This window comes from Salvelinus sp. IW2-2015, linkage group LG4p, assembly GCF_002910315.2.
Source record: "Salvelinus sp. IW2-2015 linkage group LG4p, ASM291031v2, whole genome shotgun sequence".
NCBI classification, from domain to species: Eukaryota; Metazoa; Chordata; class Actinopteri; order Salmoniformes; family Salmonidae; genus Salvelinus; species Salvelinus sp. IW2-2015.
In genome coordinates this window covers 9,498,602-9,526,597 of record NC_036841.1, presented here as the reverse complement: position 1 = coordinate 9,526,597, position 27,996 = coordinate 9,498,602, and the positions used below count along the sequence as shown (strand labels likewise).

Below are 27,996 nucleotides of genomic sequence, written 5' to 3'. Positions count from 1 at the left end.
GACATTACGGAAACTACAGTCTCAGCTATCGTAGATGAAATTGTAGTCCACAAATAAACGGCAGAATAAAGACGTCGACGAAAAGGTAAAATACATAAATCAGTATGACATTTAGCCATGTGACTATAGTACTTGCTTGCGTGTTGAGGACTAGCTGACAATGGCTATTTCACGTCGTTAGCTGGCTTGCTGTTTGTCAGCCATACTGTCCGTTTATAGCGAGCGTAGCTAATTAGCAAGCTATCAGATGAACTAAGGAGTTCTGGCTATTTACATATCTAGCTGTCGAATAAAAATATATAGTTAGCAATGTGTTTCGCTATTTCGTTTGTCGCAGTCGTGTTATAAAATGAGCTTCCAAACTGCTGTAACTAACTAGCTCCTATAACGTTGGTAGTTAGCTAGCCTACATTACTGTACAGCGAGCCAACTTACACGCCCGAAACAAAAGTGGGGTTTTACATTAATGCATCTAACGTTAGCTAACAAACGTTAGATATGTCAAGTTAATTACATCTGAAGTTGGGAGTTAGTTTAGTAGAAGTAGGCCTAACACACAACWTCACATAGTTAACGTAGCTAACAAACATGTCTTTGTTAATTTCTGAATCTATCAACATTGATATCCATACTACGTTTTCCCCGACTACTGTACTGATTGGGAAACCCTGCGCAGGGACAGTGTTATTAAACTCGGCCCGCCCTGGATACATGTTTTGGTTTTTGCCCTAACACTACACAGCTGATTCAAATAATCAAAGCTTGATGATGAGTTGGTTATTTGAATCAGCTGTGTAGTGCTCGGGAAAAAACCAAAATGTGCACCCAGGGGGAAAGTTTGGGAAAGCCTGTCCTAGCACAATAATGGACAAAAGCAGGGTTTCCCAAACCTCTCCTTGGCCCATACAGATGTTTCACATTTTAGTTTTAACCCTACATTGGCACACCAGATTCAATTAGTCAAAGCCGTGATGATTAGTTGACTAATTGAATCAGGTGTGGCAGTTTAGAGTTAAATCAAAGACGAAGAGAGGCACAACTCTGCGGAAAATCTGTCTCCCACCAGCAAGTGGTGTTTTTGTATGGAGGTCAATGAGTGTTGAATATGGTCAACAAATAAAATGTATGGCTTATTTGCTACATGAGGTTTATTTTTAATCAGAGGTTTTGTAATGCTGGAGTTAAGCGTGTACTGATAAGTAGGACATGTGACATCCCGGCAAGTTGTCTTAAAATGGCTATGCATATTCATGAAATGAGACTAGTAGCATAGCCACTCTCCATTGAATTCAGGCGGTTAATGTCAACAACCCTCATCGAATGGTAAAAAATAGGACTACAGTAATGTGATCCTTCAATCCAAAGAAAGGATAGGCGGGAGCTAGACAGCCTGCTATGCTGCTTTGTGGACAACGACGCCCATTGTTAGGGTGGAGATACATGTATATTGTCTGTACATCTATAATCTTTGGTTAAAACAAAAATGTAAAACGTATAGGGGGGAGGAAGCGAGGGTTGGGGAAACCCAGGACTAAAAGAGCCTAATAGTCCAAGGACCTTACGTGTTCTGTTTGGAGGCAAATTGGCTCTGGCAGCCAAAACTGCCAAATGCTCCCATCTAAACGTGAATCGATTCTCAATTGCGGTACGGTTCTTGAAACATAAAGCCCTTTAATAACACACAATCATTTCACAAATGCAAAATATACACTTACTTTACGCTGTTTTTAAGCGGTTTTAGCACAGTATTTTTCAGTGACAACACTTTAACAAATAAGCACCAAAGGTAGTTATGCATGGGCTATCCCTGCCCTAGTGTTGATGTCCTCGGAATAACATGTTGAACTGGTTGAACCACCCAGAAATGAAAATCTGAGTCTTTCCCTTTGTTGATGTAGTCTAGCTTATTCTGCTTTTCGCTAGATTCTCCTATCTTAATTTACAAGCTTCACAAAATGTGGGTTCAAGTGGCCTCTGTCCACAGTCAGAAACAACACAATTTGTGTGAATTCGTGTCATGACAAGTCTGTGTGCGCTGTAATATGAATAACACGCATGGTTCTCTTAGTCTGGTTATGATCCTATTCTTTCCTAACAGAGAAAAGGGGCATGTCAATACTCGGCAAAATATGCATTGGTCACAATGGCTTTGGCATTTTGTAGAACTTGAGTTGATTCATATGCTACATGGAGTTGTCCTTGTAGTCTGTGGTTAGACTAGCCTATCATTAGCAGGATCATAGTGTCACATGGATATGGTAAAACACGTACCGTCCGCTTCTCCAGTGTCAGTAACAGCACAATGTTATATAGGCCTGGTGCCGTGATTGGCTGGAGTTCTGATATGAACAGTGTGCCAATGGAGGGTGTGTACCAGTGCATTACTTTGAGGGCTGTTGAATATGAGAACTGGTCTGTTGTTGTGAAATCTCGCTACTGCCTTTTGAATGCCACACTGCAGTGGAGCCATCTCTCCCTCTTCTGTGTGTCCAGCTACTTTCTCTACTCCTCCTCACCACCCTGTCTCCTCAGGCTGCAGGTCCTAATGTGGAGGCYGAGCAGAACTTGCGTTGAGCACCTGCCTGTGTTGCCATGGGTTCACCCCCCTTGTTCCTGCTCCTCCTGGGCCTGACCCCTATGCTCCGCCTGACTGTTCATACCTTCCACACGTCCGCCCCTCCCCCGGCTCCTCCTCCCTCCTGTGGGCCGGGCCAGTCCTGGGCCGTCCGGRTGCACACAGACTCAGAGCTGCTGGAGGCTGAAGGCTCCACCCTTCACGAGCTGGCCAGCAGGGTGGCTGAGCAGGCTGGCCTGGAGAACAGGGGCCAGATAGGGCAGCTGGAGGGCCACTACCTGCTCTGTGCCGGGCCTGAGGAGGAGGGCAGGCCAGGGGACGTGCTGGCAGCCCACCCTCATGTGCTCTGGCACTCCCAGGAGCAGGTCCTCAGCCGCTCCAAGAGGGCAATAGCCTTCAATGACCCCAGATACCCATTACAGTGGCACCTGGTGAGAATTAGGCCTAATCTGTCTTCTTCTTTATTTTTCTTCAGAACTGTTTCATAGCTAAGCAATATTCAGATCTACTTACTGCACACCTATAGCCTATAGAATATTCAAATCTACTTACTGCACACATATAGCCTATAGAATATTAAAATCTACTTACTGCACACAGCCTATAGAATATTCAAATCTACTTAGTACTCAGAGTCGACTGATTATGATTTTTCAATGCCGATACCGATTATTGGAGGACAAAAAAAAGCCGATACGATTAATCGGCCGATTTATATAAAAAAATAAAAAAAATAATAATAATATATACACTGCTCAAAAAAATAAAGGGAACACTTAAACAACACAATGTAACTCCAAGTCAATCACACTTCTGTGAAATCAAACTGTCCACTTAGGAAGCAACACTGATTGACAATAAATTTCACATGCTGTTGTGCAAATGGAATAGACAACAGGTGGAAATTATAGGCAATTAGCAAGAACACCCAATAAAGGAGTGGTTCTGCAGGTGGTGACCACAGACCACTTCTCAGTTCCTATGCTTCTGGCTGATGTTTTGGTCACTTTTGAATGCTGGCGGTGCTTTCACTCTAGTGGTAGCATGAGACGGATTACAACCCACACAAGTGGCTCAGGGTAGTGCAGCTCATCCAGGATGGCACATCAATGCGAGCTGTGGCAAGAAGGTTTGCTGTGTCTGTCAGCGTAGTGTTCCAGAGCATGGAGGCGCTACCAGGAGACAGGCCAGTACATCAGGAGACGTGGAGGAGGCCGTAGGAGGGCAAAACAACCCAGCAGCAGGACCGCTACCTCCGCCTTTGTGCAAGGAGGAGCACTGCCAGAGCCCTGCAAAATGACCTCCAGCAGGCCCAAAATGTGCATGTGTCTGCTCAAATTGGTCAGAAACAGACTCCTGAGGTGGTATGAGGGCCCGACGCCACAGGTGGGGTTGTGCTTACAGCCAACACCGTGCAGGACGTTTGGCATTTCCAGAGAACACCAAGATTGGCAAATTCGCCACTGGCGCCCTGTGCTCTTCACAGATGAAGCAGGTTCACACGCACATGTGACAGACGTGAACAGAGTCTGGAGAGCCGTGGAGAACGTTCTGCTGCCTGCAACATCCTCCAGCATGACCGGTTTGGCGTGGGTCAGTCATGGTGTGGGGTGGCATTTCTTTGGGGGCCGCACAGCCCTCATGTGCTCGCCAGAGGTAGCCTGACTGCCATTAGGTACCGAGATGAGATCCTCAGACCCCTTGTGAGCCCATATGCTGGTGCGGTTGGCCCTGGTTCTCCTAATGCAAGACAATGCTAGACCTCATGTGGCTGGAGGTGTGTCAGCAGTTCCTGCAAGAGGAAGGAATTGATCTATGGACTGGCCGCCCGTTCCCCCAAGACCTGAATCTAATTGAGCCACATCTGGACATCATGTCTCGCTCCAATCCATCACACGCCACGTTGCACCACAGACTGTCGGGAGTTGGCGGATGCTTAGTCCAGGTCTGGGAGAAGATCCTCAGGAGACCATCCACCACCTCATCGAGGAGCACTGCCCAGGCTTGTAGGGAGGTCATACAGGCACAGTGAGGCACACACACTACTGAGCCTCATTTTGACTGTTTTAAGGACATTAACATCAAAGTTGGATCACCTGTAGTGTGGTTTTCCACTTTAATCTTTGAGTGTGACTCCAAATCCAGACCTCCGTGGGTTGATAAATTTGATTTCCATTGATAATTTTTGTGTGATTTTGTTGTCAGCACATTCAACTATGTAAAGAAAAAATATTTATAAGAATATTTCTTTCATTCAGATCTAGGATGTGTTATTTTAGTGTTCCTTAATTTTTTTGAGCAGTGTTATATCATACACACACATTTTTGTAAAAATGACAATTGCAACAATACTGAATGAACAATGAACACTTTTATTTTAACTTAATATAACATACATACACACACACGCACACCAGCTCTGAAGTGACAATGATACTGAAGAGTCTGCTTAGGAGACAAATACTCTAACTGTTTAATAAAAATAGAGTTTAAGTACCTGTGATGAATGTTGAAAAACAAAAACTTTCTTATGCAGGAAATCCATTTTAATAATGGGCATGGTAAGAATTGACAACCAAAGTGCGAGTCATAATTCCCATGACACCTTCTAGCAAATTGAAAAGCGGTTCCTTCATTTATTCCATAGGCTATTTTTAAGATTCACAAAATAAGTTCTGGTTTCGTGTAGGCTACATCACCGTGCAATTTTATAACTGTGTAGATATCCATAGGACAAGGTAAAAAAAAAAAAAAAACAAATAAAAAAATTGTAGAGTGGATTTATGAAAAATTGTTGACAAACGTTACCTTATCCTAGTGAGATTTACACGGGTATCAAAACGTCGAGGCGGTTTAAGCCTGCACGAACACAGACCTTATTGAAGTAGATCAAGACATTCTCTATGGAAGACATGAACGGTAAAATAACGAAGGAACCCCTTTCAATTCACCGCAAGTTATTACAGGAATTATAACGCGTTGACTATTTCTCTCTAAACCATATACCTTTGACTAATCTGGAAACTATCACCTCGAAAACAAAACGTTTATTCCGTTCCGTATTTTATCTAACGGGTGGCATCCATGAGTCTAAATATTCCTGTTACATTGCACAACCTCAATGTTGTCAATAATTACGTAAAATTCTGGCAAATTAGTCGCAAAGAGCCAGGGGCCCAAACCGTTGCATACTACCTGACTCTGCGTGCAATGAACGCAAGAAAAAGACACAATTTCACCTGGTTAATATTGCCTGCTAACCTGGATTTCTTTAGCTAAATACAGGTTTAAAAATATATACTTGTGTATTGATTTTAAGAAAGGCATTGATGTTTATGGTTAAGTACACATTGGAGCAATGACAGTCATTGATTGATTGTTTTTATAGATAAGTTTAAATGCTAGCTAGCAACTTACCTTAGCTTACTGCATTCGCTAACAGGCAGGCTCCTCGTGGAGTGCAATGTAATCAGGTGTTAGAGCATTGGACTAGTTAACTGTAAGGTTGCAAGATTGGACCCCCCGAGCTGACAAGGTTAAAAATCTGTCGTTCTGCCTCCTGCCGTCATTGAAAATAAGAATGTGTTCTTAACTGACTTGCCCAGTTAAATAAAGATTAAATAAAGGTATTTATAAAAAAWAWWAWAATAATTAAAACGGCGCCCAAAAATACCGATTTCCGATTGTTATGAAAACTTGAAATCGGCCCCGATTAATCGGCCATTCCGATTAATCGGTCGACCTCTACTTACTACACACTTATAGAATATTCAAATCTACTTACTGCACACATATAGCCTATAGAATATTCAAATCTACTTACTACACACTTATAGAATATTCAAATCTACTTACTGCACACTTATAGCCTATATAATATTCAGATCTACTTACTGCACACTTATAGCCTATATAATATTCAGATCTACTTACTGCACACTTATAGCCTATAGAATATTCAGATCTGTAAGAATGCACAGTACTTTTTAAACTGTCGGTTATATGCCACGTTTATTTTCATTCCTCATTTGCAAACAATATCTTCAACTCTGTAACCTTTGTCACTTCCCTGCTCTTCTCCTCCTCTCCACCCACCCGCAGCACAACGATGTCAGGGTGGGCATGGACATCAATGTGACTGGTGTATGGGAGCACAACATCACAGGGACAGGGGTGACAGTGGTGGTTGTGGACGATGGGGTTCAGCACACCCTCCAGGACATTCAGCCAAACTATGTGAGTTTCATCCTGGCCACATCTAGGCCTATTTCCTTTTGAAGCTTTTTACTATTAAAATGGGTAAGCTGACGCACACCCCAAAGTGTTTTGTAGAGGTTATGACTTACGGAGAGTAAACTATAAAAAGAAAGTAGGTCACAGACTCTAATTATGCTCCCAAATATTTTATGGGTATCGCAACCAACGTTCCGGCACACTTCTTCAGGGTTAGGGTTCAGTGCACCGAAGAAGGCACAGTGTGCCATAACATTTCTGGGAGCATAATTAGTGACTTTGTTTCTTTTTAAATCTTTTTGCTGATGTCTTCATGTAGTATGTTCTTTTCCAAATTCACATTCTCACATGCTTTATTCTTGACAAATACAAATGTTCTCGTGCTTCGTTCTGTCCCTTTAGAGTCCAGAGGGCAGTTATGACTTGAACTCCAATGACCCGGACCCCATGCCCCACCCGGACGCCCGCAGTGACAACCACCACGGCACGCGCTGCGCCGGGGAGATCGCCGCTGTCTCCAACAACAGCTTCTGCGCTGTGGGCGTGGCCTATGGCAGTAAAGTGGCAGGTACATTGTGTGTTTGGAAAGCATGGTTATGGTAACCGTCAGAAGATTTTACAGGGTTGTATTCATTAGTGCACACCTTAGTAAATAGTTTTGCACGGAAAATGAATGGACAAGATCAGGTAGTACCTCTCTGTTTGTCCTTTTCTTCAGTTTGGTGCCTAGGGGGGAATTCAGACCCAAGATAGGCGCGCATAAATTGAACTTTTCTCTCTACAAGTATTCTGATCTTGAAAGCATGTGACAGCCAGCTAAACGTTTGGGGTGGATATCATAGAAATTMAGGTGCCAGAGGTGTACACGGTATTCTGACCTTGACTTAATTCCCTTATAATTCCACCACCTTTACGCGCAAGGAAACCATGACTAATGTCGAGCACCTGTCGGTTCCAAGTAGAAAAACATCTATTTCCAATAGTAATGACACCATTCTCCATGCATGGTAATGTATAATTGATAAGGGCTACAGTTGAAGTCGGAAGTTTACATACACTTAGGTTGGAGTCATTAAAACTCGTTTTTCAACCACTCCACAAAATTTCTTGTTAACAAACTATAGTTTTGGCAAGTCGGTTAGGACATCTACTTTGTGCATGACACAAGTAATTTTTCCAACAATTGTTTACAGACAGATTATTTCACTTATAATTCACTGTATCACAATTCCAGTGGGTCAGAAGTTTACATACACTAAGTTGACTATGCCTTTAAACAGCTTGGAAACTTCCAGAAAATAATGTCATGGCTTTAGAAGCTTCTGATAGGCTAATTGACGGTGTACCTGTGGATGTATTTCAAGGCCTACCTTCAAACTCGGTGCCTCTTTGCTTGACATCATTGGAAAATCAAAAGAAATCAGCAAAGACCTCAGAATCTTTTTTTTGTAGACCTTCACAAGTCTGGTTCATCCTTGGGAGCAATTTCCAAATGCCTGAAGGTACCACGTTCATCTGTACAAACAATAGTACGCAAGTATAAACACCATGGGACCACGCAGCCGTCATACCGCTCAGGAAGGAGACGCGTTCTCTCCTAGAGATGAACGTACTTTGGTGCGAAATGTGCAAATCAATCCCAGAACAACAGCAAAGGACCTTGTGAAGATGCTGGAAGAAACGGGTACAAAAGTATCTATATCCACAGTAAACACAGTCCTATATCGACATAATCTGAAAGGCCGCTCAGCAAGGAAGAAGCCACTGCCCAAAACCCGCATAAAAAAGCCAGACTACGGTTTGCAACTGCACATGGGGACAAAGGTTGTACTTTAGAAGAAATGTCCTCTGGTCTGGTGAAACAAAATCGAACTGTTTGGCCATAATGACCATCGTTATGTTTGGAGGAACAAGGGGGAGGCTTGCAAGCCGAAGAACACCATCCCAACCGTGAAGTGCTGGGTGGCAGCATCATGTTGTGGGGGTGCTTTGCTGCAGGAGGGACTGGTGCACTTCACAAACTAGATCAAATCAAATGTATTTATATAGCCCTTCGTACATCAGCTGATATCTCAAAGTGTGTACAGAAACACGCCTAAAACCCAAACAGCAAGCAATGCAGGGTGTAGAAGCACGGTGGCTAGGAAAAACTCCCTAGAAAGGCCAAAACCTAGGAAGAAACCTAGAGAGGAACCAGGCTATGAGGGGTGGCCAGTCCTCTTCTGGCTGTGCCGGGTGGAGATTATAACAGAACATGGCCAAGATGTTCAAATGTTCATAATGACCAGCATGGTCAAATAATAATAATCACAGTAGTTGTCGAGGGTGCAGCAAGTCAGCACCTCAGGAGTAAATGTCAGTTGGCTTTTCATAGCCGATCATTAAGAGTATCTCTACGCTCCTGCGGTCTCTAGAGAGTTGAAAACAGCAGGTCGGGACAGGTAGCACATCTGGTGAACAGGTCAGGGTTCCATAGCCGCAGGCAGAACAGTTGAAACTGGAGCAGCAGCACGGCCAGGTTGACTGGGGACAGCAAGGAGTCATCATGCCAGGTAGTCCCGAGGCATGGTCCTAGGGCTCAGGTCCTCAGAGAGAGAAAGAAAGAGAATTAGAGAGAGCATACTTAAATTCACACAGGACACCGGATAAGACAGGAGAAGTACTCCAGATATAACAAACTGACCCAAGCCCCCGACACATAAACTACTGCAGCATAAATACTGGAGGCTGAGACAGGAGGGGTCAGGAGACACTGTGGCCCATCCAATGGTACCCCCGGACAGGGCAAACAGGAAGGATATAACCCACCCACTTTGCCAAAGCACAGCCCCCACCACTAGACGGATATCTTCAACCACCAACTTACCATCCTGAGACAAGGCCGAGTATAGCCCACAAAGATCTCCGCCACGGCACAACCCAAGGGGGGGCGCCAACCCAGACAGGAAGATCACGTCAGTGACTCAACCCACTCAAGTGACGCACCCCTCCTAGGGACGGCATGAAAGAGGACCAGTAAGCCAGTGACTCAGCCCTGTAATAGGGTTAGAGGCAGAGAATCCCAATGGAGAGAGGGGAACCGGCCAGGCAGAGACAGCAAGGGCGGTTCGTTGCTCCAGAGCCTTTCGTTCACCTTCACACTCTGGGCCAGACTACACTCAATACATATGACCCACTGGAGAGATGAGTCTTCTAGGGACAATTAGGAGGCCTGCGTCTTTAGACCGTAGCGTACGTGTAGGTATGTACGGCAGAACCATATCGGAAAGATAGGTAGGAGCAAGCCCATGTAATGCTTTGTAGGTTAGCAGTAAAACCTTGAAATCAGCCCTTGCCTTAACAGGAAGCCAGTGTAGGGGGCTAGCACTGGAGTAATATGATAAATGTTTTTGGTTCTAGTCAGGATTTAGCAGCCGTATTTAGCACTAACTGAGTTTAGTTAGTGCTTTATCCGGGTAGCCGGAAAGTAGAGCATTGCAGTAGTCTAACCTAGAATAATAAAAGCATGGATAAATCATTTTTGGACTGAAAGTTTCTGATTTTTGCAATGTTACTTAGATGGAAAAAAGCTGTCCTTGAAACAGTCTTGATATGTTCGTCAAAAGAGAGATCAGGGTCCAGAGTAACGCCGAGGTCCTTCACAGTTTTATTTGAGACGACTTAACAACCATCAAGATTAATTGTCAGATTCAACAGAAGATCTCTTTGTTTCTTGGGACCTAGAACAAGCATCTCCTGTTTTGTCCGAGTTTAAAAGTAGAACGTTTTCAGCCATCCACTTCCTTATGTCTGAAACACAGGCTTCTAGCGAGGGCAATTTTGGGCTTCACCATGTTTCATTGAAATGTACAGCTGTGTGTCATCCGCATAGCAGTGAAAGTTAACATTATGTTTTCGAATGACATCCCAAGAGGTAAAATATATAGTGAAAACAATAGTGGTCCTAAAACGGAACCTTGAGGAACACTGAAATGTACAGTTGATTTGTCAGAGGACAAACCATTCACAGAGACAAACTGATATCTTTCGACAGATAAGATCTAAACCAGGCCAGAACTTGTCCGTGTAGACCAATTTGGGTTTCCAATCTCTCCAAAAGAATGTGGTGATCGATGGTATCAAAGGCAGCACTAAGGTCTAGGAGCACGAGGACAGATGCAGAGCCTCGGTCTGACGCCATTAAAAGGTAATTTACCACCTTCACAAGTGCAGTCTCAGTGCTATGATGGGGTCTAAAACCAGACTGAAGCATTTCGTATACATTGTTTGTCTTCAGGAAGGCAGTGAGTTGCTGTGCAACAGCTTTTTCTAAAAATGTTGAGAGGAATGGAAGATTCAATATAGGCCGATAGTTTTTTTATATTTTCTGGGTCAAGGTTTGGCTTTTTCAAGAGAGGCTTTATTACTGCCAATTTTAGTGAGTTTGGTACACATCCGGTGGATAGAGAGCCGTTTATTATGTTCAACATAGGAGGGCCAAGCACAGGAAGCAGCTCTTTCAGTAGTTTAGTTGGAATAGGGTCCAGTATGCAGCTTGAAGGTTTAGAGGCCATGATTATTTTCATCATTGTGTCAAGAGATATAGTACTAAAACACTTGAGTGTCTCTCTTGATCCTAGGTCCTGGCAGAGTTGTACAGACTCAGGACAGCTGAGCTTTGGAGGAATACGCAGATTTAAAGAGGAGTCCGTAATTTGCTTTCTAATGATCATGATCCTTTCCTCAAAGAAGGTCATGAATTTATRACTGCTGAAGTGAAAGCCATCCTCACTTGGGGAATGCTGTTTTTTAGTTAGCTTTGCGACAGTATCAAAAACAAATTTCGGATTGTTCTTATTTTCCTCAATTAAGTTGGAAAAATAGGATGATCGAGCAGCAGTGAGGGCTCTTTGATACTGCACGGTACTGTCTTTCCAAGCTAGTCGGAAGACTTCCAGTTTGGTGTGGCGCCATTTCCGTTCCAATTTTCTGGAAGCTTGCTTCAGAGCTCGGGTATTTTCTGTATACCAGGGAGCTAGTTTCTTATGACAAATGTTTTTAGTTTTTAGMGGTGCYACTGCATCTAGGGTATTGCGCAAYGTTAAATTGAGTTCCTCAGTTAGGTGGTTAACTGATTTTTGTCCTCTGACGTCCTTMCGTAGGCAGAGGGAGTCTGGAAGGGCATCAAGGAATCTTTGTGTTGTCTGAGAATTTAGAGCACGACTTTTGCTGCTCCTTGGTTGGGGTCTGAGCAGATTATTTGTTGCGATTGCAAACGTAATAAAATGYTGGTCCGATAGTCCAGGATTATGAGGAAAAACATTAAGATCTACAACATTTATTCCATGMGACAAAACTAGGTCCAGAGTATGACTGTGGCAGTGAGTAGGTCCAGAGACATGTTGGACAAAACCCACTGAGTCGATGATGGCTCCGAAAGCCTTTTGGAGTGGGTCTGTGGACTTTTCCATGTGAATATTAAAATCACCAAAAATTAGAAAAGGATCTGCTATGACTACAAGGTCCGATAGGAATTCAGGGAACTCAGTGAGGAACGCTGTATATGGCCCAGGAGGCCTGTAAACAGTAGCTATTTTTTATGATTCATAAATACTTTCATAACCCAAAATTATCTACAAGATCAGAGTGTTTTAAAATCTACAAATTTGTTGCTGAAACAGAGACAAATAAACATATATTTAAATGTCTTTATTTTATTGATCCCTAATATTCTGAACCCGTTCTCTATATATTATATTGTCTGTCGAGAAAATTCTAATTTAAGGTACACCGTATTTAAAGGGATGGCTTTAGATAAATGTGCTGAAAACCCCATAGAATAAAAATTCGATGAGGAAATCTGTTGGCCAGCAAGTGGGAGGGTTTTCAGCAGTTTAATTAATTGTATTCAGTGCGTGTAAAGGAGCCACTCCCAAAGAGCTCGCTGCGCACCTGCATAAGGTACGGCTGAATACTGAGAAATGCTTAAATCAACCCTAGTGAATACAACCCTGGTCTGGTTAGGTGCTGAGCAAACTGTCATGGCCCTAGTTTGGTGTAGTTTGTTGCTATCAGATTCGTATGTTTTGAAGTCCTTTCTTCACGTCATGTTTTGTCTGTTCAGGTATCAGAGTCCTGGATGGTCCGCTCACAGACAGTATGGAGGCGGTGGCTTTCAACAAGCACTACCAGATCAACGATGTCTACAGCTGCAGGTACAACAGCGAGCAGCTCAGCCTCACAGGACTCTGAACATGCTTGGTTTGCTTATAATCTCAGCATAAAGCAAAATATTAACCGGAATATACAGCCAACCACAGTTCTAAGCGTGGTTATAAAGAAATGCCTCTCTCTCTAGATTTTTCCTCCGCTGCTCTTTAATGGCTGTAGGAAAAATGTGTCTGACTCAATTGTGCTCTCTTCCCTTTCCTCCTCAGTTGGGGTCCTGACGATGATGGCCGCACTGTCGATGGACCACACCCCTTGGGCAAGGTTAGCGTGGATACAACATACGTTACTACACACAACCCATTTCTAACACGTTTTGCCAGTCCTAGGCTGCATTCCAAACACTTAAGACACACCCTCAGCCCTCAAATTAAGTGGACACTTCTGATGACGTCTGACGAGTTTACACTTGCAGGTCAAGGTGCGAGGGAGGAAGGAATGATTTTTAAATGGACCACCCTTGCCCAGAAATTTGTCACTCGTTCATCCCGCGATGATTGTTTTTTTTCATCCACCGGTAGCTTGTGGGTGCTTTATATGCGCTACAGTCAATTATGATTGCATGTCTACTTATATTAACTATATAATTCTTAATATATGTCTACTGTATGATAGCTAGCAAATTAATGACCTAACTAACGTTAGCCTGCCTAGCTGGAACTTCTGAAGAAGGAACATGTTTTATTTCTACAATTTCCAAAAGCTAACCAAACAAAAACATTACTTTTGCGAGACGTGTTTGTGCCGTCATGTGCATTAGTAGCACAATTTCTAACTTATTTACATTCGTTTTTACTTACACTTGTATGTTGACTTCTCCATATTGACGTTGAGGTTTTAAGTCTTAGTGGATTTACATTCATCGCGAATTGAATTATGGGGCYTTTCAGGCCCTGAAGTGAACATAATTGTACACTCGCAAACYCGATCAAAAACGAGGGCTGAGGGGCTTACTTTGCGAACTTCCCTTGTTTGGACTGACGTCCAAGATGGTGACGGCGAGGGTAAGTGGAGGAGGGTGTGTCTTTGATGAGTTTGAAACGCAGCCCCAGCCCTCCTTATAGAAATGCATTTCTGCACCACTCTTCGGTACCAGCAGAGGGCAGTATACTGTTGCTCTCTAAAGGGCACGGTTTGTGTGAGTGTCTTATGAGACAAAAAAAAAAAYAAAACACATCCCTTACACACGTACATGCACATATACACACACACTCTGACTTGAGTCAAAGTGTCTGGCTTTTTCTGGTCATGTTCGTTTCCTAGGTGTGCCTCACTCCCTGAATGGCGTTGGCAGGCACTGTGGAAATGAATCAGAACCACCAAATCCCCTCAGCCAGTCCTCATGGTCTAATAGAAATTTGTACTAGCTGCGGCTTCCAGCTTTTCACAAACCTAAGAATGGCGGTATACACACAGAATAGGATTATAATGACATACACTAACATTAGAAACACCTTCCATGGATCCTACAATGTGTCAAGCATTCAACAGGGATGCTGACCCACGTTGACTCTAATGCTTCCCACAGTTGTGTCAAGTTGGCTGGATGTCTTTTGGGTGGTGGACCATTCTTGATACACATGGGAATTTGTTGGGCATGAAAAACCCAGCTGCGTTGCAGTTCTTGACACAAAACAGTGCGCCTGGCACCTACTACCATACCCCGTTCAAAGGCACTTAAATCATTTTTCTTTCCCCTTCACCCCTGAATGGCACACATACACAATCCATGTCTCACGGCTTTCAAATCCTTCTTTAACCRGTCTCCTRCCCTTTATCTACACTGATTTGAAGTGGATTTAACAAGTGACATCAATAAGGGATCATAGCTTTCACCTGGATTCACCTGGTCAGTATATGTKATGGAAAATGTTTTGTATACTCAATATTGAATATTCAGGTATGACTAGGCCTGTGATTGCTGCTATGTACTCTGGTTGGCTGTATTAGTCTGCAAGAAGTTACTAGGCGTGACTAACTGAAGCAAATGTTTCCTTGTTTGGCCTGTAGGCGGCGCTGCAGCACGGAGTGATTGCTGGCAGACGGGGCTTTGGCAGTATCTTTGTCGTCGCCAGTGGCAACGGGGGCCAGTACGAGGACAACTGCAACTACGATGGCTATGCTAACTCAATCTACACTGTTACCATTGGTCAGTGAATAGGAGCAATGTTGTCTGTGTCTGTGTGTTGAATGTTTCTAACCGTGTGTGTGTGTCTCTTGTAGGAGCAGTAAATGAGGAAGGGAAGATGCCCTTCTATGCTGAGGAGTGTGCCTCCATGCTGGCTGTCACCTTCAGCAGTGGGGGCAGAACGCTGCGTAGTATTGTGAGTCTGTACTGCTAGTAACACACACACCATTTCGAGGGAGTTTTCACACATGGTTCTGAGCTATAGTTTGAATCCAAGTTCGGTTATTTGTTACATTGTATTTTTTTTCTCCATTTGGTCCGTTTGGGTTCACATTGCCAAATGTCAAACAAACTAAAATGCCTAAACTACCACGTGTTCATGCAATTCCATGGTTTATCGGGGATTTAATGCGAGCATTTTTCTATCTATGATTATCAAGAAGCATAACTTGTGTGTACCAAACTTCATATTGCTTTCGCTTTGGTTTTCCAACAACATGCAGGGGTAAACAGCGCAATAGCCACTCTAACTCTGACGTGAATAGGCAATTTTCCATAGCCTATATCCCAGCCCCCCTCTCCCCTAACATGCATTGGATGTGCTCATAAATACGCTGCTTCTTACAGAATGTCTCAGAGATACCAAGTTATACTGCGTGCATTTCATCAAATGCTCTGTCAAACAGACAATAATACTGCGCACCTCTGGTGCTTTTCCTGTGTTTGGTCCTGCATTCTCACCTGCAGTGAACTGCACCACGGTACCAATGGAATCCCCCTTACAAAGACTTGTTGTGCCTAGGCCCTTAAGACATAGATTGAGAAAGTTGAACAGTCGGATGATGACAGATGATACTGTACTGTGCCAATCAGACATCTTTGAGTGAGGTAGAGAGGACACATTGATGGCTAGTGAGTTAAAGGAAAACCACCCCAAAAAATATATTTTGGTGTTTGTTTCATTAGTCCATTGTTGATATAGTCCCAGAATGTTTTGCATGTCKGCAATCAAGTTTTCAAGATTGCTTAACTTTCAAAATACAGAAATACAGCCGGTATGATGCATTTTGCGTTCAATGATGGTGTGTTTTGAGCAAGGGCAAAGGAGATGGGAAGCTAGAGAGGAGAGCTGTAAGGCAAAGCTCTCTGTTTGCTGCTGTTTGTTGCCATCTCCTGGGTGACATGGTTTGGCCGGGTGATGTAAGCCCTGTGCCAAAACCCTCAACCGGCATCCGGGACTTCCTGAAAAGCCAAATACACAGGCCAAGTGGTTTTTCTACCCTGTCGCACAAGTGCTCTGCACATACTGTTTGTATCCCACATGGCACACTATTCCCTATATAGAGCACTGCTTTTGATCAGTAGTGCACTATACATGGAACAGGGTGGCGTTTGGGATACCGCCACTGTATCCACCCACCAGCACAACCACTTCTAGCTACCATGTGCTATGCTGCACTGCCACCACTGCTATGCACCATTTCCCTCATTACATTCCCAACACACGGGTCCCATTTGATGTTGAGCAGTGCTGAAGTCTGAGCTCTCTCCTCCGCTCTGTGCTTTCATGGCTTTGACAGCTGCTTTAAATGAGAGCAGGCATTCTAGTTGACATATGTCTGTGGATTCTTCCTCCGTCCCTTTCCCGCCACAGCAGAGAGCCTGTAGTGTTCCTGTCAGACTGTTTCTCCTCTCTGTGTCCGACCAGGCCTGTCGTCACCTAGGATCAAACACCCCCTAGCTATGTGTCTGGGACCAGCGCTCCAGAGAGGTCCCTTACTCCTCTAGGAGACGAGCTGTTTAGACAGCACTGTCTGCATGGTCTGGATCTGTCCTGCATGGTTGCGTCACAAATGGCTCCCCATTTCCTTTTATAGTGCATTATATATTTAATATTATTTAACCATTATTTTGACAGGGAGTCGACGCTGAGACCACGGTCTCTTTTCCAGATGAGTCCTGTATAGCACCACAATACACATCAAACTACACATTCATATACACACATTTAAAATACAGATTATCATGCACAACAATACACGAAAAGCAAAACACAATCATAAYAAAACWGACATTTTCCAGTACAAAGATCCCCTAACAACTGTCTGAAATGCCCTAGAGGCACCAATTCCTCCGATTTTGAAAGTGTATTGTAGATCATTCCACATGTAAGGTGCAAATAAACCTAAAAGCAGATCTGCCCAACACAGTGGAGCTGGAAGGGATCTCCAGAGTCCGCCATACCTGAGCACCGGGTCCGGTAGCCCGTACATCTATAGGTTCACAATGAGGTAAGGTATGGCAGAAGTTTATGCAAGAGGGCTTTATAGACAAAACAAAGCGCAATGCATCGATCTACGAGACTTCAAGGAGAGCCAGCCCACATTCTGAAACAAAATGCAATGATGTGTACGGAACCCATCACCCGTAATAAAGCACAAGGCGCTATTATATACAGCGTCCGATGGCTTCAATACAGTGGAAGCTGCGTTCATATATAAACCTATATAGGGAATAGGGCGCCATTTGGGACCATATTTGAATAGCATAACTGTCATGCATATTATGCTCATAAGCTACTACATATGCAACAATCCACGCTATACTCTAACCCAAAACTCTACACGCATCACAGAGCTTGTACGTTATTCTCTCTTTGTTTACGTCAAATATTGAACCCATGGACTATCCAGGGTATTTTCCACTGAAGTCCTATAGGGAATAGGCTGTCAAATGGGACGCAACCATAGTAATTTCTCTCAATTGGGAAGGGCTGTGGGATCTATGTTGGTATGCAGGTATGAAGCATGTCAGAGATCATGTTTACCAGTGAATCCATCAGCAGCCCTTTTCTCTCTGTCCCTGTATTCCTATCAATCTTTCTCCCTCTTTCACCACTTCCTGTCTGTTTTAGCACTTCTCTCTACTTTTTCTCCTCGTTCAGCCCCTCCAACTCTCCATCTTTTCTGGCTTTTCCCTCTTCCTCCCTTGTCGTCGCATAGCTCSTTACAACTGACTGTTTGTAATAGCGTGTGAGATTCGTATATATGTMTATGACTCWTCTCTGTGTGTGTGTGTGTACTGTGTAGGTGACGTCAGACTGGTCACTGCAGCAGGGCACGGGCTGTACTGACGGACACACGGGCACCTCGGCGGCGGCACCCCTGGCGGCTGGCATGGTGGCTCTGATGCTGCAGGTCCGGCCCTGTCTCACCTGGAGAGACGTGCAGCACATCATCACCTACACAGCCACACAGGTACAATATACATGACAACAGAGTGACATCAACACCTARACAGCCACACAGGTACAGTACCAATCAAAAGTTTGGACACATCTATTAAAGAGTTTTTCTTTATTTTTACTATTTTCTACATTGTAGAATAATAGTGAAGACATCAAAACACATATGGAATCATGTAGTAACCAAAAAGGTCTCAATCAAGTTATATTTTATATTTGATGACAGCTTTGCACACTCTTGGCGTTCTCTCAACCAGCTTCACCTGGAATGCTTTTCCAACAGTCTTGCAGGAGTTCCCAGATATGCTGAGCACTTGTCGGCTGCTTTTCCTTCACTCTGCGGTCCAACATCCCAAATCATCTCAATTGGGTTGAGGTTGGGTGATTGTGGAGGCCAGATCATCTGATGCAGCACTCCATCACTCTCCTTCTTGGTCAAATAGCCCTTACACAGCCTGGAGGTGTGTTGGGTCATTGTCCTGTTGGAAAAGCAAATGATAGTCCCACTAAGCACAAATCATATGGGATGGCGTATCGCTGCAGAATGCTGTGGTAGCCATGATGGTTAATTGTGCCTTGAATTCTAAATAAATCACTGACATTGTCACCAGCAAAGCCCCCCACACCATCTCCATGCTTCACGGTGGGAACTACACATGCGGAGATCATCTGTTCACCTACTCTGCATCTCACAAAGACACAGCAGTTTGAACCAAAAATCTGAAATTTGGGCTCATCAGACCAAAGGACAGATTTCCACCGCTCTAATGTCCATTGCTCATGTTTCTTGGCCCAAGCATGTCTCTTCTTATTATTGGTGTCCTTTAGTAGTGGTTTCTTTGCAACAATTCGACCATAAAGGCCTGATTCACACAGTCTCTGAACAGTTGATGTTGAGATGTGTCTGTTACTTGAACTCTGAAGCATTTATTTGGGCTGCAATTTCTGAGGCTGGTAACTCTAATCAACTTATCCTCTGCAGCAGAGGTAACTCTGGGTCTGTGGCGGTCCTAATGAGAGCCAGTTTTATCATAGCGCTTGATGGTTTTGCGACTGCACTTGAAGAAAGTTCTTGAAATGTTCTAAATTGATTGACATTCATGTCTTGAAGTAATGATGGGCTGTTATTTATCTTTGCTTATTTGACTTGGTCTTTTACCAAATAGGGCTATTTTCTGTATACCACCCCTACCATGTCACAACACAACTGAATGGCTCAAACGCATTAAGAAGGAAAGAAATTCCACAAATTAACTTTTAACAAGGCACACCTGTTAATTGAAAGGCATTCCAAGTGACTGCCTCATGAAGCTGGTTGAGAGAATGCCAGGAGTGTGCAAAGCTGTCATCAAGGCAAAGGGTGGCTACTTTGAAGAATGTCAAATATAACATTTCTTAAATTGTTTAACAATATTTTGGTTACTACATGATTCCATAAGTGTTATTTCATAGTTTTTATGTCATCACTATTAGTTTGACTATTTTCTATATTGTAGAATAAAGAAAAACCCTGGAATGAGTAGGTGTGTCCAAACTTTTGACTGGTACTGTACATGACTACAAAGTGACATCGTCACCTACATGCCCTCTGAAGCACACTTCAGACATACAGTGAGGTCCAAAAGTATTGGGACAGTGACACAACTTTTGTTGTTTTGGCTCTGTACGCCAGCACTTTGGATTTGGAATGATACAATGACTGTGTTAAAGTGCTTTAATTTGAGGGTATTTTCATCCAAATCAGGTGAACCATTTAGAAATTGCTGTACTTTTCCAACATAGTCCCCCCATTTTATAGGGACAAATTAATTTACACTGAGTGTATAAAACATTAAGAACACCTGCTCTTTCCATGACAGACTGACCAGGTGAACCCAGGTGAAAGCTATGATCCCTTATCGATATCACCTGTTAAGTCCACTTCAATCAGTGTAGATGAAGGGGAGGAGACGGGTTAAAGAAGGATTTTTAAGCCTTGAGACTATTGAGACATGGATTGTGTATGTGTGCCATTCAGAGGGTGAATGGCCAAGACAAAAGATTTAAGTGCCTTTGAACTGGGAATGGTAGTAAGTGCCAGGCGCACCGGTTTGTGTCAAGAACTGCAACGCTGCTGGGTTTTTCACACACAACAGTTTCCTGTGTATCTCAAGAATGGTCCACCACCCAAAGGACATCCAGCCAACTTGACACAACTGTAGAGTCAACATGGGCCGGCATCCATGTGGAACGCTTTCGACACCTTGTAGAGGCCATGCTCCGACGAATTGAGGCTGTTCTCAGGGAATAGGGGGGGTGTGCAACTCAATATTAGGAAGGTGTTCCTAATGTTTGGTATACTCAGTGTATATGTTTATTAAAGTCATCAAAAGTTTAGTATTTGGTCGCATATTCATAGCACGTAATGAAGCTTGTGACTCTACAAAACTTGTAGGATGCATCTGCTGTTTGTTTTGGTTGTTTCAGTTTATTTTGTGCCCAATAGAAATGAATGGTAAATAATGTATTGTGTCATTTTGGAGTCACTTTTATTGTAAATAAGAATACTTCTACATTAATATGGATGCTACCATGATTACGGATAATCCTGAATGAATCGTGGATAATGACGAGTGCGAAAGCTACAGAGGCACAAATATCATAACCCCAAGACATGCTAACCTCTCACCATTACAATAACGGGAGGTTAGACATTTTGGGGGGTATGATATTTGTCCCAATACTTTTGGTCCTCTAAAATGGTCCTCTATGTACCAAAAAGTGCTGTTAAAATGAACTGTCTGCACTTTAACCTCATAGTGCTGGAGTACAAAGAGAAATAAAAAAAACTGTCACTGTCCCATTACTTTTGGACCTCACTGTATGACTCACCTTGTTGTACTGTATCATTAATCACTGCTACGCAGGCACATACAGTTCCTAATTGAGAGTGTGTGTGTTTCTGTAGTATGATGTGCAAGGGGACTGGAAAATCAATGGAGCGGGCTTCCACCACAGTCACCAGCACGGCTTCGGCCTGCTCAACGCCTGGCGGCTGGTCAACGCTGCCAAGGTACCCTCACTCCTTCCTGATGTCTAGCAGCACACTAATGTCAAGCTTAACCAATACACTACTGATACAGTATTGGTTGGGATTATTTCAGCAAAGTCAATATTCTGCTCATTTAAAAAAGTCTGAAGGTATACATGTGGAAAGTGTGTTTTTTGTGTGTGTTTATTAATCAGGTGTGGGAGATGGTGCCATTCCTAGTGTCCTATCAGAGCCCAGTGCTGAAGGAGGAGGCTCTTGTCCCAGCCTATCCGGAGCAACTCACCTAACCTGGAACGGTTGGTAGAGTTTGTGTGTGTTGTGTGTGAGAGAAAGAGTGATCAACCAAGCGAGTCTCGTAAAATGCAAGTCTGAGTATTTGCTGTTTCTCTTCTCTCTGTCAGTGCTCTCCAGAGAGACCTCCCAACAGGCAATCAGCAGTCTGCCCTTATATAGGCAATGTTCTTCAGAGTCTCTCTGTCACTGGGCACACTGAACTAAACTATGGAGGAGAGAACACATCCCTACGTTCCCGCTCTCTCCCTCTCTGACACACACACAGTGTCACAGCAGAGATGTCTGTATTCCTCCCTCCCTCCCTCTCTCTTCTTCCCTCCTAGCCCAGCGTATGCAGCCTGTGTGTTGCCTGTTCTGTGGTCAGCAGCAGAGCCAGAAGCACTGTTTCCCTGCTGCTGCACAGCCGTGTGTGTGTCTGTACAGTCTCACGTGACTAGGGTTTCTAAGGACAAAGCAGAGGAAGAGTTGCTGACAAAGGTTAAATGTTTTAGTCCAAGTGAAACATCTGTTTTGAATTAATGAAATTCGAGATGCAAATCGACTTTGCATTTATACATGGAAATCATTTTTCCATTCATTGTAAAAGTAAGCTAGTTTTGGTTATTCCCAAAGATACATGAAGCAGGTTGTTATGTTAAACTACTCTATCGCTAGGCTATTTGTTGTCCTTGTTGCTATGTGTTTTGGCCGGTCCGTTAGCTTAAGGTCCAGCGGTTAGTATGAGCACTCGTTCCTTCCCATGAGAAAACGGAAGACTAGAGTTCCAATMTTCAGTCCCAAACGTTAGATTCCCGAAAGATAGGGACGTGTTGTTACTGAAAAGAAAAATAGTCATTAAAAGTTCAAAAAGGTTTCAAATGTCTGAGATGTTTGCTCTAAATGTCAGYAGAGGAATGTATGGGGTGCATGCCAGGCCAGCGTTGATTAAAACCTCTGCCATTTCAAACTGTGTGTCCCAAATGGCACTCTTTTCTTATCGTGCCCTACTGGGCTCATAGCGCTCTGATCAAAAGTCATGCAAATATGTATGGTAACGTGTGTCTCAATGGGATGCAGCCAAAATCACGAGTGAGATTCTCATGACAGGTCACTGTCTGTGTGGGAGGGTTTCTGAGGAACTCTTACGAGTCCAGTCCTGTATGTTTGGAAGAAGATGGCTGGAATCCAAGAAGTCCTTTTCCCCCTCCCAACATCCTGCTCTACCCCTATACACTCTACCCCCCCTTCACCACCAGTCTCTCTCCCTCCACACCTTTGTATATCCCTCCCTCTTCATCTCCTTCCTTGGCCCCGGGAAGTGTTTTTCCCTACATGGTAGTGGATCATTAAGGCCCATTAGCAAACAGGGGCTGAGGAAATGCCAGTGAATTACAGTACACTGCTGCTGCAGGTCAGGAATCCAGAGAGAAAGGGAAGAGGGTGACTCCACTGTGAGGGACTACAACTGTCTGTTCTTTGTGCATATTCTAGGACTGAGACATACTGTGTTCCTCTGGGGTGGGTGGGTGGACGTTTTACTGTACTTGTGAGTACCAGAAGACCTCACAATAATTAGCTGTAGAATATCAGGCAAGAGAGCCATTGCACTTTGGATGGTGTAGTGAAACTGTTGAAGGCTTTGGGGGGGAACAAGATTGAACAGAGGCGAAAACAAGATTGGACCTATGGGCTACCAGAGTAAAGGTCAATCACGCGTATCCACATCAGACCCTTCACTATTATAGTTTTCATTGGCTCATCTGCTCCCACCCTCACTCTGCCATTCCTATAGAAGGACATATAGTCATGTATTAGGATCTCTGTGCTCCTCTCACCCCAGTCACTGCAGCTGACCTCAGGCAGTCAGGGATGCAGACCTTGGAGCACGTGTCTGTCACCTTGACGCTGGTCCATACTCGCCGTGGCAGCGTGGAGATCGTGCTGCTCTGCCCCAGTGGAATGACCTCGCTCATCGGGGCGCGCCGTGCTCTGGACACGTGAGTTTGCGCACGCACGCACGCACACAAATCAAATCAAAGTGTATTGGTCAAAATGCTTGTTTCTAGCTACAACAGTGCAGTAATAACAGATGTACACACACGGATATGTACACGCTTGTTTTAGTTTTACTCTTAAACTTTGCATAACATATAACAGCCATTGTTTTGGTATCCTTGCCTCTGTCCTGTTGCGTGTTACTCCAGGGATACCTCGGGTTACTCAGACTGGACGTTCTCCACTGTGCGCTGCTGGGGAGAGGGAGCCGAGGGCCAGTACAGGCTGCAAGTCTCTGACCACAATAAGGGTAAGTCTCTGTCTGTCATTCACTTGCCTGCCACTGACCACTACAAGACCATATCTACACTGAGCTCTCTCCTGCTCATTCATCCCTCTCTGTGCTTCTGTCCTTCTCTCTTTGTCCTTTTGTCTCTTTCTTTCTTTTAGAAGAGCCTGCGTTGCCCCTGGGCTCTCTGAAGCACTGGAAGCTCACTCTGTACGGCTCCTCTCTGTCCTTCGAAGAGGTCAAGGAGAGACAGAGGTCAGGAGACACACACCACTGTTAAAACAGCAGCCTGGGTTATATAAATAGAACATATATTATTTGTTTCTGGATCCTGTATTTTTAAAGGGAAGGGATGTTTTGTCATTGGTGCTCCCTTAGTGGATGTGAGCATTGATTGGTTGTGTGTTTTGATTGACAGTGTGGTGGAGGAGGCTATGGGGGGGCAGTATCTGGACAGCAGTTTCTCCCTGCCCTGTCCTGCAGGCATGGACATCCCCCCTGAGACGGTCAGCCCGTTCACATCCAGCAGCCTCAAGGTATGTTACACACACACACACACACACACACACACACACACACACACACACACACACAATATATGCCTCATTTTGTAACTTCCTCTCCCATCACCATGTCTCTGTGTAGTCTCTGCTACTGCTGGGCTGCTTTGCTCTCTTCTGGTCCCTGTACTACACCCTGGAGGTGACCCTGGCCAACCTGGACTTTAGAGGGCTGTGTTGGTGGGACAGGGGGACGCGGGGCTCCCACAGGGGGCTGGAGATGCTCTGAGCTGGAGAAAACAGTGTGTGTTGGACTCATCACTGGAGACGCTGCCACATAACACTGGAGAAAACCTCTGTCCTCTTCCCTCTACGACCTCCCACCCGCCGTTCATCAGTCTAGGCCTGCTGTGAACCCAGTGGGGCAAACTTAACTGGACTGGAGACTGAACTATGTGGGCTGGAACTGTGATCTCACGGGCCCACCCATCGCTCCCCAAGCCTGTGGCCTTTTATCAGCATTGCAGTGCCCCAAGCCTGTGGCCTTTTATCAGCGTTGCAGAGCCCCAAGCCTGTGGCCTTTTATCAGCGTTGCAGAGCCCCAAGGCCATGTGGCCTTTTATCAGCGTTGCAGAGCCCAAGCCTGTGGCCTTTTTAATCAGCGTTGCAGAGCCCCAAGCCTGTGCCTTTTATCAGCGTTGCAGGAGCCCCAAGCCTGTGGCCTTTTTATCAGCGTTGCAGAGCCCCAAGCCTGTGGCCTTTTATCAGCGTTGCAGAGCCCCAAGCCTGTGGCCTTTTATCAGCGTTGCAGAGCCCAAGCCTGTGGCCTTTTATCAGCGTTGCAGAGCCCCAAGCCTGTGGCCTTTTATCAGCGTTGCAAGCCCCAAGCCTGTGCCTTTTATCAGCGTGCAGAGCCCCAAGCCTGTGGCCTTTTATCAGCTTGCAGAACCCCAAGCCTGTGGCCTTTTATCAGCGTTGCAGAGCCCAAGCCTGTGGCCTTTTATCAGCGTTGCAGAGCCCCAAGCCTGTGGCCTTTTATCAGCGTTGCAGAGCCCCAAGCCTGTGGCCTTTTATCAGCGTTGCAGAGCCCCAAGCGTATGTGAGTAAATGTACTGCGGGGGAGCAACCTAAACCCTCTGGATCTCTCAGGACCCTCCGGTCTCACCTAGCAGTGCTATAGAGGTGGTAGTTTCGCCTGGTCTTTGGGTTGAAGTATGTATCACTAGTTTGGTTCAGTCCCTTACCTGGGTCTTTTAGTGTGGGATGCTGGACAACCAGACAGAGCAGCACTCCTGGGGTGGTTTCCTGGACAATGACTATCCTGGACTAAAAAGCAAGATCAATTACGAATATCCGTTGGAAATGCTTTTTAGGCCAGGATTAGGTTATAGTCTGGGTCCGTAACCGGCCCTTGAAGTTTAAGTCAGTCTTCCAAAGTGTATTAGGTGTGCACCATGGGAAGGCATTACAATGCTGTGCGTGTGAATGTGTTTTAAAATGTAAATGGTGTTTGGTTTTGAGGATGTGTGACGGTGTGTGAGTGATGGAGTGCTCTTGAGATTATGGCTGCTTTTTAAATTATTTATTTTATTAATAGGATTTTTGAAAATGTTTGCATTGTAATTTCAGAAAATGTCTAATACACTGTGTACAAAACATGAAACACCTTCCTAATATTGAGTTGCCCTCAGAACAGTCTCGATTTGTCAGGGCATGGACTCTACAAGGTGTCAAGTGTTCCACAGGGATAATGCTCCATGTTGACTCCAATGATTCCCACAATTTTCAATTTGACTGGATGACCTTTGGATGGTAGACCAAGTTGCTTTTGGTTTTGGTCCACCAGCTTCAAACAGCTGTAAAAAAAAAAATATATATATATCTATATTTCGCGACGATTTTAGATGGTACAATGATTCCCGACACTATTCAGTGCTTGTTTTCTCGCAAACTGAAATTGAGCGAAGTGTAGAATATTTGCAACTAGGAAATTAATCATTTCCACTAGATAACACAGCCACGAAGTCAGAACAGTTTTCCCATTTTGACAACAGATTACGTTCCGGTGGGAGAAATCAGTAGGCGAATATCACAGCCAATCCCAGCTAAGTGATACTGTGAAACACTGTCATTCCACTATTAGCGGCAGATATATTATGGACATTTTCTGAAATTACAATGCAAAAATTCAAAGAAATCCTGTGTAYCAGCTTTAAAGCTACAATATGTAACTTTTTGGGCGACCGGACCAAATTCATATAGAAATGTGAGATCATTCCTGTTGAAAGCAAGTCTAAGAAGCGGTAGATTTGTTCTATGTGTGCTATTTCTTTGCTTCTCGTTCTAAAGTTTTGTTTTTGCTTATTTTACTTTCAGTTTTGTACACTAAACTTCAAACAGCTGAATATACAATCTTTTTGATTATGTAAAATATATTTCAAAGCGGTTTAGATGGTACAGTGGTTCTCTACAATGACTGCTTGTTTTGTCACAAACTGAAATTACACAAACTATTCTAATTTTAGCAACCAGGAAATGATGGAGCGGTTTCTGTGCATCTTTTAAGTTAATTATTTTGTAAACAGACCTCCCGTTTGGAATGTTATTTTGTGCAGACTATATACATTTTTCCACTACTTGAACTTGATTTGGGATCTGAGTGTGGGGTTGAATGTTTTTTTTTTAATCAACTGTAATATATACACGTGTGTGTTGTACATCTATATATCAGAGTTTGATGATTTTTATGAACTGAAACATATTAAAGATTTTATTTTTATTTACTGAACTGGAAGCCTGTGTTTTGCTGTGCAAGTCACCACTTGACTGAGTAAAATGAATAAAGATTGTTGATGGAGTTTCAGGCTGGATCATTCCCATAATTTCCCTTAATCAAACTATGGGAATTTAGCGCAAAAAAAGTTTCAATATCATTCTTGAGTCCCACTATCYCCYGCGCATTTTGGACTTCTAACCCCTGTTTAAACTGTGTCTGTTTTTTAACGGGGGCAGAGCCAGAGCGGTGTTTGAGACAAGGGCAGATCACAAAAATGGTTATTCTCGTGTGTAAAGTCGGAACGGTTTGAGCTACAAGGTATTATGACCATCTGTAAAAAGCTGATAAGTCGTGAGAAGGTACGTGCTTCTTCTACATAGAAGATCATAGGAAATCCCAGGACTGTGTCTATAATACTGTAATAAGCTCACATAGTTGCTGTCAAACTCAACTCCACACAGTTGTCACTGACTAATTGGATATTCATTTCCCACTGAGCAAACATTTGCTGTACTTACAGGATTCTTATTTTAAAAAATCTGGTTTTTGCTTAGCAGACCTTATTTGTGTATTGACATTTGTCAATAAACCTCATGAATGCCACTGTTTGTCATTGTTTTGTTTTTTTCTACTTGTAGCCCTGGTTTTCCTGAAAAGACACAGGTTAAACACTTCAATGTGAGGCTAAATATGAGTGCAGAGCAAGCAGATGAATGAAAGTAGTGAATTTCTGCTTTTCACTGTG

General features: G+C 43.9%; 1 protein-coding gene across 1 annotated transcript; it reads left to right on the top strand.

Moving 5' to 3' along the window:
• LOC111960351 (proprotein convertase subtilisin/kexin type 7-like) lies at nucleotides 1-27,333 on the top strand. The gene is given in 18 exon segments (XM_023982326.2): nucleotides 1-85; nucleotides 2,533-3,006; nucleotides 6,677-6,811; nucleotides 7,211-7,376; nucleotides 12,912-13,002; nucleotides 13,225-13,279; nucleotides 15,026-15,164; nucleotides 15,239-15,339; nucleotides 18,233-18,400; nucleotides 21,335-21,439; nucleotides 21,613-21,684; nucleotides 21,687-21,714; nucleotides 23,532-23,688; nucleotides 23,896-23,996; nucleotides 24,137-24,230; nucleotides 24,394-24,511; nucleotides 24,621-25,348; nucleotides 25,415-27,333. Coding segments are annotated over 16 exon segments (2,088 nt in total). The 5' UTR covers nucleotides 1-85; nucleotides 2,533-2,592; the 3' UTR covers nucleotides 24,765-25,348; nucleotides 25,415-27,333.
• The last annotated feature ends 663 nt before the right edge of the window (nucleotides 27,334-27,996 follow it).